Below are 12,613 nucleotides of genomic sequence, written 5' to 3' on the forward strand. Positions count from 1 at the left end.
CTAGTTAACTCCAGCTCTATGTATTGCAGAGACTGGAGAGCCCTGCAGATGGTAGACTCTATGAAAGGAGAACTCAAACTAGGATTACATGTCAGTGTGTCTGTCGCGGTATAATTAAGACCCTCCCGGATCCCCGGACCTAGAATTGACTTCAGTCTTCCAGCGGTTTCAGCCTAAGTGCCTTTTTGCTGCCATGATATTATCTGCCTGTATTTGTGCCCGTTTTTCTTGGGATCAGAATGGCACATGCAAGCTGATAAAAACACAGTGAACAAACAGGTTTCTTAGAAGCTGCCTGCAAGACCATTTCACACTGAGTGTCCCAGTTATTAAAATGAGGTCCTCGGTCACCTGCCAGCTCTGTTAATAAACAAGACCCGAGCTTCTGCCTCTCTTTCGGGGCTGGCTGTTTTACTTTACTACATGACTTTTTTAAAGTCAGAAGTAGTTATCTCTGATCAATTCTCCAATAGGTGCCCGCGGCCAGGTTTAAAAAGCCAGGCCAGAGCAGTTTTCTGATGACAAAACTAGTTTTTTGCTGATGTTCAGAAAATGCATGAGGCTGGAAGGGAAAAAAAATAAAAAGCCAAGTACTTCAGTTCTGGGAGTGCAAGAAAAATGTAAGTTCCGCCAAGCCAATATTTATGCTAATGTTCTTCCTTCAGCAGCCGACCTCTGTGTGGTTTCAGATTTCATTTTGCTTCAAGAGAATGAGGTAATTGGAGCAAAGACAGTGCGTTTGCTTTTTCAGGCCATCGGTGGTGTTAGCAGTTAAAGGTTTCTTTATCTTTGGAAAATGTAAAGTGATAGTGTTTTGCCTCTGTCTGGTCTGCTAGAAATAGATGCTGTGGGTGTGGGTGCAGAGCCAGCCTGCGGAGAGGCTCGATGCAGGCTGAGAAGAGGCGTCCTGCATTCTGAGGGCAGTGTCCCAGACGGGGAAGTTTCTGGCAAAAGTGATGATTAATGCGTGTTTCTATTCACCTTCTGGGCAATGAGCATTCTAAGCGTGAGACTTGAATGGGGTTTTGAGGGACTGAGAGCTGTGACTGGCCTCTGTCCCAGCAAGGGTGCCGCAGAGGGAGGTAGGTGACCTTAAAGGAGCTGGAGCCAGAGCCAGTAGATGGCCCAGTCAGGTCCAGTCATCCCACATAAGGTGACAGAACCAGCAGCCCTTGAGCGGGGGTGCCGGTTGAGCCTGTTGACGTCCCCTCGGGCTGTGGCGTTTCATGGGAGCCCTGGCTGTCACATGGAGGTGGGACCTGTAAGTACAGACAGGAAATGGTGGTGTGTATCATAAATCCTGCATGCTCAGTACAGTCATTGTCAACCTGGACTGTCCTTTTCTGTCCCACACACGTCCTCTCACAAGCCTGCCCAGTAATGCCAGGGCCTCCCAAACATAGAGAGAGACTGTGGGTCTGCGTGGGCCCACAGTACACTTAGGAGGTTTGGTATCACAAGCCCCCCACACCTCTGAGACTGGTAGCGTCATTCTTGTTGGCCAGTCACAAAGGGGTTTGGGAAATTTCCGCTTTGTGCTTCAAAGGCAATTTCATGAACCGGCAGGTCTGTGATGCTTGCTGCATATACGCAGCGCAGTAGGCAGTGTGTGTGCTTGTGTCCATATGGGAAAGAGTCATTAGACGAGCGCAAGAAAAAGGGCGAGTGGAACATGTAGTCATGTGTTTACTCATGTCATTGTGTCCTGCGTGAAACACTCAGCTGCTGACTGTCAGACACACCGTGATAGACACACGATGGCATGAGAGAGGACCGACCCCGACCACGTCCTACTGGCAGGAGGGACTGAAGACAGCAGCTCTGGAAGAACCGTGCCGTCTCTGGTCCTACTGAAAGGCCGGTCCCAGGCGGCTTCTCACGGGGTTGGGGAGCATCCACGGTTTCCCTTAAATGTTTGTTGGGTTACGTTGTGTGCCATTATGTAACTTCTGTTTTAACGACAGAGAGAGAGAGAGAGAGAGAGAGAGAGAGAGAGAGAGAGAGAGAGAGAGAGAGCGCGAGCGCTGTCCTTTCCGGCACAGGAACCTCTAGGAGTCCCTTTCCACACTGCCCGTCACCGTTCCATGTGGGAAGCTGGCAGTTGTTCTGAACGTGCCGACTCGGCAGCAGAAACAACCTGTGTTTCCTGCTGCTTTTTCGTGGTGTGGGCCAGTCACTGAAGGGATGAACATTCACAGAGGGAAAGTTGACAAGCTGTGCACTGTCTGAAAAGGTGGAAATGTCGCACCTGATGTTCAGCTCCTAGTTTTCTTCTTTCTGGTGCTAAAAGAAGGCTTAACAGGAAGCAGCATGAATCCTGGACACTCAGGAAACTTTCTGAAGCGATAAGCTTCCGCGGCTTATTCTTTCCTCCAACGTGACTTTCTGCCCCACTTAGCTGAGAGTGCCAGAGACACTGACTTGAGACGTGTGCGCGCAACCTGACGTTGGGCTCAGTCTGCAGAGAATGCAGTAGACTGATAAGATCAAATAGGCGGGGCTCGATGCAGCTTCTGCCCGACCAGGGCACGGATGCTGTTCCTGCCGGTAAGACACAGACACGTGCGCGCACACGCACGCACCCACCACCCGCCGTCCTGTCCAGCCATCCATCCTCTGTGTACCGGCTGTTTACCTTTCAGCTCTCCTACCTACCTACGTGTCTCCTATCTAACCGTCACTCTGACACTTCATCGCAGCCCGGTGAAGGGATGCAAAACTTTAGACGTGACCAATTGAGCCTTCCTGGGTTTTTAAGAGAATAGGGTGTGATAAGTTTCACTTCGCAGAAAGTGACCAGAAATGATTAGAGCCATGAGTACTGGTCTGATGATGCAGAGTCTGGAGGAGCCAACTGGGGAGCCACGGGGCGCGTGGGAACCATGGGGCAGACTGCAGTGTTCACCGCTATTGAATGAGATTATCTCCTTTAGTCGCTTCAGTGGCCTTAGAAAGTGCAGAAGTAGTGATATGGCACCACACAGCGCCACTGTGGCCCATGTGTATTTGTTTGCATCCGTCCACCACCTTTCTAGGGTCTTTGGGACGCCCAGGTGTTCAGTTAGTCAACATCCAGAGCTGCTTACTGAGTGTCCGCCACCTCCAATACTCGTAGCACTGGGAGTCAGCTATCTGCTCATTCCCTCGGGTCCAGAGCCATTCGTAGGTCATGACCGTGTGCCAGGTGGGTCCTGTGCTGGAAGCTGGGGGGCATGGTGAGTAAGAGACATGGCCCCTCCCTCGGTAAGTTGACAGGAGGGGGCCTTGTTTTGTCCCCTCTAGGTATACCTCATTATAACAAGCCTGCACGAGTACAAAGACACCAGCAGAAACCTGTGCCTGGTCATGTTAGAATAATACCACCGGCCGTGTTATTTAGGGTCAGTGCGAGTAGTAGGTGGGTGGTTTTAAAATCTGGAACCCAGTGCTGTTTGTTGCTTTCATGGTAAAAAAGAGCGCAGAAAAATATGACTTACAGAGTCCTTCTCTCTGTGTCCCCCTTGGTCTCCCACCCAGTCTCACTTTCATTGGGCTTCATGTGCTCTATATGGCTCGGGACCCAGTGTCACAACCCTTTTTTTCCTACTGGTACTAGAAATGGAGGAAGTTTGCCAATTCAGGCATCTGGTAATTATCTCAGACTTGGGGATTCTTCCATGAAGTATGGCAAATAGAGGCCAGTCAGGTGAAGAATCAAAGCAGAGGGCTGAAATACTGAACATCGAGTCTGCAGCAGAAAACGAGTGTGCAGTCAAGCCATTACCGACCCCCCCTCCGCTCTGCTGACGTGTGAAATGGTTGTTGGAGCAGGAGGTTCCCAAGAAAGCCTGTGGTTCCACAAGTCCTGATCGCTGTTTCTCCCTGAGCCTGAGAACCGTGGAACACACTGGCTTCCCCCCAGGTCCTGAGCCAGAGATGCAGGGGTGCGGATAGGAGGCCGCTACCCCAGAGAGGGAATGTGACCCCCCTTCCCAGTCTCAGACGTTTCCAGTGGGACCTCGCGGTTTGGAATTTGGCTTCAGTTGTTATTTCCACCACATGGTCAGCCCATCAAGCTATGTCCCCCAGTCTCTTGATTTTGATTCCAGTGTTTATTTCCCACCTTTGGGGATTTCTTCGATAGCTTGCTTGAATTTCTCCATCATATATCTGTGAGAATTTGTTCTGGGCTACCTGTCATATCTTTCACTGAAAAACTAGAGGACCTTTATGTGGGAACCCAGAAAGGAAGCGATCCGAAGCAGCCTTAACAGTTGGTAGCAGTGATGGCATACCACAAATGAGAACAGCCTTTCTTCTCAAAGTAGCTGAATGTTTATCAGTAAATTTGAGAGAAGATGGTGTTGAGGCAGCAAGAAACATGACCTCACCAAGGACTTCGGCATTTCAGGTAACACCGGACAGAAGAAAAATCGTGTGACATCCGGTTAAGTCAGGCAACAAAATCAGATGTGGACACGCCTCTGTCGTGTTTGTGTTACTGCTGTTTTACATTTCTGCTGAACACGAGTGCATTAAGAGCAGTGTACCAGGCTCCTGGGTGTGTGTGAACTAACACACGTGATCTGTGATGCAGGAATCGGTCTCGTGCTAGACTGGCTGGGATGGCTGGCAGGGAAACGTGCAAACGTTTTCTGTTGTGGAGGCTTTACACTTGCCTGTAAGGAACCTAAGGTACCTTTGCTGAACTTTCTCATCATACCACAGGGTGAGATTTTGTAGCAGAGAAATCAGTTGCGAATGCTATCCCTGGGCCTCCAGTCACCTAGATTGTATGACATCAGATAAATTCATGAAGCAAATTTATCGTTAATTTTTAAGTGTATGAAATGATTTTTATCTAATTTCAGTGCCCTTGTTGAAATTCATTAAACAAAATACTAAAAATGTATACATATTTATTGAGCACCTGTTATTGCCAGGTATAGTTTTAGTTATTGTGAATACAGCTGCAAACAAAATGAAGTCCCTGATTTCTTGGTACTTGTGTTCTAGTGGGAGTGGACAGTAAACACATAACCATGTTTTGCATACAGGGTATTTCCTGATGAGCTGGACACAGACCAGAGAGGAACGGAGAATTCACAGAGGCCTGGAAGCTGGCCTCGGCCAATAAAAGAGGGAAGCTGCCAAGAAGGGAAGCGTGTAGGGCGGGTGAAGTCTGTCTGACTTGGGCAGCTCAGGTTTCCCATTAGATCTCTAAGTGGAGATGGACATACGAGTGGAGTTTTGGGGGAAGGTCTAGGATGAAAATATAAGTTTGGTACCTGTGAGTTTGCTAGGGAGTGGGTAGTGTTTATGGCCATATGCACTGGGTAGCGAACGTAGATAGAACATTCCCGAGGCTCGCTGTCACTTGAGGTAGGGGACACAGAAGGATCCGGGTAAAGCATGCAATGACATAGGACATCCAGGAGAGACGGAGTCATGGTGGTAAGGATAAAAGGTGTGTCTGCAGAGGACGGAGTGGTGGATGGTGGCACGCACTGATGGCACATAGAACAGGAACAGCTGAGAATTGCCCGTTCTTAGGTGATGCAGGCAAGGTGACCTTGATGAGACCAGTTTGGGGGCAGCTGTGGACATGGAAGCCCTGTGGGATTGGGTTCCAGAGAGGATTGAAGCAGAGAATGAGGAGGTGGTGAGTGTGGATGGTTGTTTAGGATTCTTACTCAGCTGGGGCTGTTATAACAAGATACCCTATATATGGGTATATATGGCTTGGCTCAATAGCAGGTATTTATTCCTCACAGTTCTGGAGGCTGGAAGTCTGAGATCAAGGGTGCCAGCATGGGGGTTCTGGGGAGAACCCACTTCCTGGGTTGCACACAGCTGCCTTCTAGCTGTGTCCTCACATGGCGAAGCGAGAGAGAGAGCTAGCTGTCTGCTCTCTTCTCACAGGGCACTAATCCCACCATGGGGGCCCTACTCTCATGACCTTACCTAACCCTAGTTATCCCCTGAAGGTCCCACCTCCTAATTCCATCATATGGGAGCTTAGCGATTACACATGTGAATTGGCGGGGGGACAAGGGGCAGGGGGTGATGACACACTCAGTTCGTAGCCGAAAGGACTACAAGGTCAAAAAGAATATTCTAAAAAGAGGTCCAGTGTGTGGGTATTTTGCTGATGGTGTACTAATGAGTTCAGAGGGCACAATGCATGGGTTTGGGGAGCCAACAGGAACTTGAGGTTGGGTCAGTCTAGGGGAAAATACAGAGCCACATGGGAATCAGATTCTGGGTCGAGGAATGTTCTAGAAGTGTTGGGTTTATGATGACTGAGGTGATTGAAGATACAGGGCGTGGTGGGATTCTCCTGCTAGTCTTCCAGGGAGAGATGGAAAATTCTTGAAGGTTATAGCCTCCTTTGAGGAGAAGGGGGCCTGCCAACCAGGGAAGCACCGGGGATGCCTAAGGTTGCCCCCGAGACTGGAAGGTGCCCCTCCTCTCCAGGGGTGTGGGTTGCCCAGGGGAGGTCAGCCTTGTGTTATTCTAAATAAAGTTAGAGGCTGGTTATTACTGTTATAATTAAAACTTTTGTAACAACAAAAGGAAAGATGAATATAATGATTATCATTAGATAATATTTTGGAAGTGTATTAGATATAATGGAGACCATGAAAACATCTACTTTTGAGAGGTTAATAACTTGAAAAAGTTACTTGCCTTGTTTTACTTTCAAAGCTCATTTCCTGCTTTACGCTGGCTGTGTTAGGTTATGTTTGTGCTGAAAAGAAGGCAAGACTTGTTCCTCTCTGCTCCTACATCACACCTTCCTTCTCTCTTGCCAGTTTTTGATGGCATTTACTCACAGTTGGTGCAGTGTAGACCTCTGCATGTAGCATAGGCTTGAAGAATGCTGGGAAAAGAAGCACAATGGCTACAGTTCTTCTGAACCCCAAACTCTTTCAGCCAGGGAGACAGGTTTAATTAACAGTCTCCATTTAAATCAGCTTCTAACACTAAGAAGTCTGCTTGTCTGCTCTGCAGCTCACTGGGCCTCTCATTGTATTGACGAGGCCAGGAGTGAAGTTGGAATCGTCTTTCATTTTATTCCTATTGCAATATTCCACATAAGGTCCCATTCATGAGCGAAACCCTATTGATAAAGTGCTGATTAAGTAAGAAAAATTCTTTATCATTTTACTTTAAAAATAGGTATTCATAAAATTCGCTCCACTTCGTCTGAATCTGAAGTTGAAAAGAAGAAATCTTTTAGGCTCCTGAGGACTTTGATGGTCCTAGTTTCTGTAAAAAGCTAATTATTGTAACTGTGGCCCTTGGACAGACTGCATAGCAAGAAGGTCTGTTGGGACAGTGAACATGTGAGGGAGGGCTCCTTTTCATCCAGAGCCTTTTCTGACCCCTCCAGGGAAAGAATGTTCTCCTTCCTGTCTCCCTGTGGGCTAGTCTGTCTGTAACAGTCTGTCCCAAAGAGACCTCTCCCCCGGAAACTAGAGTTCAACACATAACAAACCTTTGCAAAGTGGGCAGTGTGTCTTCTTCCCATGAAATCGCCGAAACCAAACTGTGGGAGCCATATTTACATTCTTAAATATTTTCTAATTTTGACACTCAATTAATTTTTTCTACATTAAGTGGTTCCCTCCACTTTCAACATACTTACAATTTGAATCATACGAGTATGATGTAGTTGAGGTTGGAAATTAGAGGAGAAGTTTTCATGAGAGTGAATATGAAAGGAAATCATACAATAACGATTCCATGAAGTGAACAGAAAAAAAAATGCCATCGATTTACATAACCTTTTGAGTGATGCCTGCTGTACATGAAAGGGAAGAAGGAAGCGGACGTTTACTGAGCAGCTCCTGTGTACCAAGCACTTCGCAGTGTTTGCTCCTTTCCCTGCTATCAGCACCTGCTCTCTCTTCTTTTTGTCTCTTCCTCCCTCTGATTCCCCCTCCCCCTTCCGAATACCCTGACCCACTCATTGTTTTCTGTGCAAACTCTATGCCTGATGAAAGCAGAGGTGTTGGAGGACTGGCAGCTTGTTCCACCGTCCAGGGAGATGGACATACTCATTGGAGGTGATTAATTAGGTCATTGGTGCCTTTCCCAAAGCATTTTTATGTTGTGGTTGGAGAGGAAACCAGATTTGGGTAGATTGAGAATTGAATTGGAGATGAAGAATTTGGAAGTATAGACGACTTTTATGAGAAGTTTGGTTCTGAAAAGGAAGCAGTAGTAAAAAAGTGAAGGAGCTTCAGAGGAAATTTATTTTGCAAAGATGCAGGGCTGAAACAAATATGGGCCAATGGGGATAGAGAGGCTGAAAGCACAGGAGAGCTTATTTTATGGGTAGATGAGGACTACAGTGATATTAAGAAGAGGGCTACCCTTAAATATTTTGTGTATACCAAGATGTTACCTCCTTTGTTTCTTATAACATCCCTGTTGTAGTAGAGGGAAATTTTTTCCTCTACTCTCTTAGATTCAGTGGTAGGGCCCTGCAAATTAAATTGACAAAAATCACATTCATAGAAGAAAAAGTTCATTTTTAATGCACACAGGCCTCACAGAAAAAAAGTGAAAACCCAAAGAAGCTGTTAGGCTTGAGATTTTCACATACCATTTTAACAAAAGGCAATAAATTATGGAGAAGTGATAAGGCAAAGGAAAAGGGGTTTGGGCTTTTCGGGGTGGTGTTTGCAGGAAGGTTAAATATACAGGGGGAATTCTTGGAAATAAGGGTTCTTTTAATAAGATTTGTTTGTGCAGTCATTTCAGCGCCCCCCTTCATTATGAACCAGATAAATTGCAGTGTCCCCATTATACAGGAAATTCAATCAAGCACCTTGCCCGAGGACTCAGCTGCTTAGGGACAGAGGGGGTTCTGTCCAACTACAACAGTTACTACAGCCTTTCTGCTATAATACACTTGGGGCTTCTGTGTAGAAGTATGTTGTCAATGAACATTTCATGAACTCCAAGAAATCGAGGAAGGCTTTGGTCCAGCATGAATTTCCTCCAGGAGTTGTTCTAACCACCCACACACTGTTTCCTTGGGAATAGTGTCCATTGAGTTCACAGCTAACTTCCCCTTAGTTAACTGGGGGTAGGGTCCACCCTCCCCTTTCTGATCAAGAGCATAATGTTTTGCAAGGAATAGTAATTCAGTGTAACTCTGGATAGTAATAACAGCTGTCACCTTAGGTAATGTCATGGAGCTAAGTATAATACACAGATGTCATGTACACGAAACTCAGCTCACAATTCCAAACTTTTATAGAGAGCTTGTTGAATCTGGAGACGAGGGATGCAGCATCAGGGAAAAGGCCTGGGAAAATTATTCAATATCGGATGCTTTTTACGATTTAATTGCTTATTCCCAGATGGAATTGAACTCTGGAAGGCATTTTCTTTTCGCAGTCACAAAATGCATTTCGATATGCAGCAAATAACATGTTGCTCTAGGGTTTTCTCAGCGAAAAATACAATGAAAAGAATCAGTTGAAATTTTATTGCCTGTTGATAAATGCTGTGCACGTTATCTTAGCCAGTTTTAATTGGATTTATTTTTAAACTCGGTTTCTGTAAATTGGAGTGACAATAAACAATAAAATCAGATGATTATTCTAATACAGAAAACGTAACACACCAAAGTGCTTGTTCTGCCTTGTCCTGGCCTTTTAGCGGCTTCGCAGAACCACGTTCTCTTGACGGGCAGTCACGAAGCCCTGGGAACATAGTGCAAAGCTACTCAAGCAAAGAGAAGACAGTTGCCATGCTGACTGCATAGTACAAACTGTCTTAAGGTCAAACCCTCAGTTATAATATGAGGAAGCTTTATTGCTTTTTCAGAATTAAATCAGGATACAAACACGCCAGATACGTTCTGAAACGCATCAGATACATGAAGACTGGAACATGAAAATTCTTCCAACGTTTTTGCATCTCCTCCCTTCCCATTGATGCTGCACTGGTCTCCAAAAACTAGGGGGTTCCTCAGCAGTGATGCCACGTGTCCCCTCTCGATAGGGTGTTTTTATCACTCTCTCAATGGTGTTTTGACTTGAAACATGCGATGTGAGCTCAGTGCCTGGCTTGTTCCACTTTGGGGCTGGCAGAGATGTAGGAGTGGCTGTCACTCACTGTCCTGTTCCTGTCCGTGTGCCCCTGAGGTCTGGCCCATGGTGGAGCCTCCATACACAAGCATTTTGTGGAACTAAACCCCCTAGGTCTCGGGGTGCGTCGTCACAGTCTTAAGTCATCTATGTAGATGGCCATGCCAGACCTGTTCAGTGTTCATTGTGGATGAAGATTTGCTTACGCCAAAGTGAGCAGCCCTAGGAATCTAAATTTCTTGTTCTTTTCATTCGAGAAGTGCATCGAGGTTAAGGGGGACATGTCATCCCCTCCGAGCTTGGGCATGCAGCGGGGGCTTTAGAAGGGAAGTGCCTGGTCCCTCTGGGAGTGTCGCAGTAGGCAATGACAACATGCTTATTTTCTTGAACTTGGGAGTTGGGAGAGAGGGGGGAGTTTGGGGAAATAAGATACCGGATGTTAGGTGCTCCAGACTTTTTTGGAAACACTGCCATGTCTGAGAGAATTGTCCTAAAATGAAATGTCCATAAGTTGGGTCAGCATCAGGTGAGTTTCACATAATTTGTTACCCTCCCTACAGGTATCTGAAGTCTATCCACAAGTGTTGGCACAAACTTGTTGTTTGCGTCTTATTGATGCCCCTTGACATTTATTTTTGAGATTATTTTATTCTCAAAATGTCATTCTCGGTAGTTGATCCTACTGGAGAGAAATCCTGTTGAAGAATAACCAGTGGCTCATAGGAAGCCGTAGGCAGGGGTCTGCAGGAGCTGAGCCGGGCTGTGAGGACAGGACAAGGTGCACGTCATTCATTCACAGGGTCTCCAAGAGTCGGAGCTGACTCAGCAGCTTGTAACACACACACTTGGGAAGAAATGCTTCAGTTTTTCTGCAACCAGAAATGTTAGTTGAGTCTGCCATCCCCTGTCGCCAACAGTTCATGTTCTCCTAGGCAGAGGGATTGGACCTCATCCCCCTTTGTGTCCCGTTGATGGTGAGCCTGCAGAACGTTCTATCCGGCTTCTTCACAGCCCTTCACCTAGTGGAGGCACACAGCAAATGCTTCTGGTGTCAGCGGGGTGGGTCTCAGAGCATCCGTGTGTCAGCAGGAACGGGTGCAATTGAAGTTCATTGTGGTTCTTTTTTCCCAACAGGTTCTTAGCATGATAATCAATGCAGCTTACAAGCCTGGGAGGGTATTGAGGGAATTGCAACTCGTGGAAGACCCACACTGGAATTTCCAGGAGGAGACGCTGAAGGCAAAGTAAGTGTGTTCAGTTCTGGCAAACAAGGCTTCTTGTTGTCCTGGGCCTGCTCCTTTGAAATTTGTCGTTCCTCTTTTTGACCTAGCCCAGAGAAATGGAGGCTCAAGGAAGGCCTTCACTCTGCAGGTCTGTGTACCGTATACAGTTACTGACATTTTTGCTGCAGAGTTGCCTTAAGCCTTAGGATTCCTGAAGTGAAGCAAGGAGTTGCTTAATTAATATTTTATTGTGTTCAACATTCAGAATAAAATCATACTGTGTTGTAGGGCCAACAGATAATTTGATCAAAAGGTGAAAATTTATAAACGAGAAGCTAGCCCTTGTCATTGTTACATGTTATTCGTTAACAGCCCTTACTATTTGATACCGTAAAGGGTTTATGACAGACATACACATTCTTTACTCTGAGAGCTGACAATTTAAAAAAAATAAAAAGAACCAATACCTCTGTTTCGTTTCGGTGAAGGGGCTGTGGGTTGACATGTAGTTGGTCATTTCTTTTTTTATTTGGAAATAGGCTAATTGGAAAGGTGCCAGTTTTGTGTTGCTGTGTTTCTTGAACTCTGACACTGAGAGCACCAATCAGGTCGTTAACCTTGAATTTGGTTGTGTAGGAAACATAGACAAAGACCCGTTTCTCAAGATAACTTTGCATTGTTTTGAGAGGGTTTTTAATATCCAGCTATGCTTTTCAGAGAGACTAGATCTTGCTGGTCAGCTCCTTGTACAAGTGTCCGAACATATCATTTAGATGCTAACATTTCGCAAATGATGCTGTTTGAAAGAGTGAACCACTTTGACCGGCCAGAGTGTACCTACGGCCTTCCTACAAAGCACCCATCCGGTTCATAGTGAAAATGGAGGACTATTAAATAATTTGTGTGAGCGGTAATATTTTACTCTGTAGTTAACTTACTGGTATCGAGTAGAGATGTTGAGATATTGCACTGTGATTCGACATTCATTGTCAGTTATCCACTAAGCACGTCTTAGTGTCTTTTTGAACATCTCTAATTTTAGATTCAGTAAAAGTCATTTGTGGTCTATTGATACTCTACCAAATCTCAAAAGTAAAGGGAATATACATAAATAAGGAGAATATATGTATGTGGTGGCGTGTCAGTGAAAGGTGACACCGTATCCCATCCCTCCCTTCTTCCCCAAGAAATATTTAAATGAGCTTCACCTATAGCCCAGAAATAACTAAAAAGTTTGTTTTTCCAACCTAATATTCCATATTTTGCTACTTCACCTAAAGAGGAGCTATCATCATCGTGGTG

General features: G+C 45.8%; 1 protein-coding gene across 3 annotated transcripts in view; it reads left to right on the forward strand.

The window, feature by feature from the left end:
• SFMBT2 (Scm like with four mbt domains 2) overlaps positions 1–12,613 on the forward strand; it is a 196,867-nt gene that overhangs the window by 166,264 nt on the left and 17,990 nt on the right. For all 3 annotated transcript variants that reach the window (XM_081030161.1, XM_081030160.1, XM_081030162.1), the window contains one exon: positions 11,223–11,332. In XM_081030161.1, the coding sequence (XP_080886287.1) occupies positions 11,223–11,332 (110 nt within the window). The remainder of the gene's footprint in view (positions 1–11,222; positions 11,333–12,613) is intronic.

The sequence above is a fragment of the Rhinolophus hipposideros genome, assembly GCF_964194185.1.
Source record: "Rhinolophus hipposideros genome assembly, chromosome: 1".
In the NCBI taxonomy this organism is placed as follows: Eukaryota; Metazoa; Chordata; class Mammalia; order Chiroptera; family Rhinolophidae; genus Rhinolophus; species Rhinolophus hipposideros.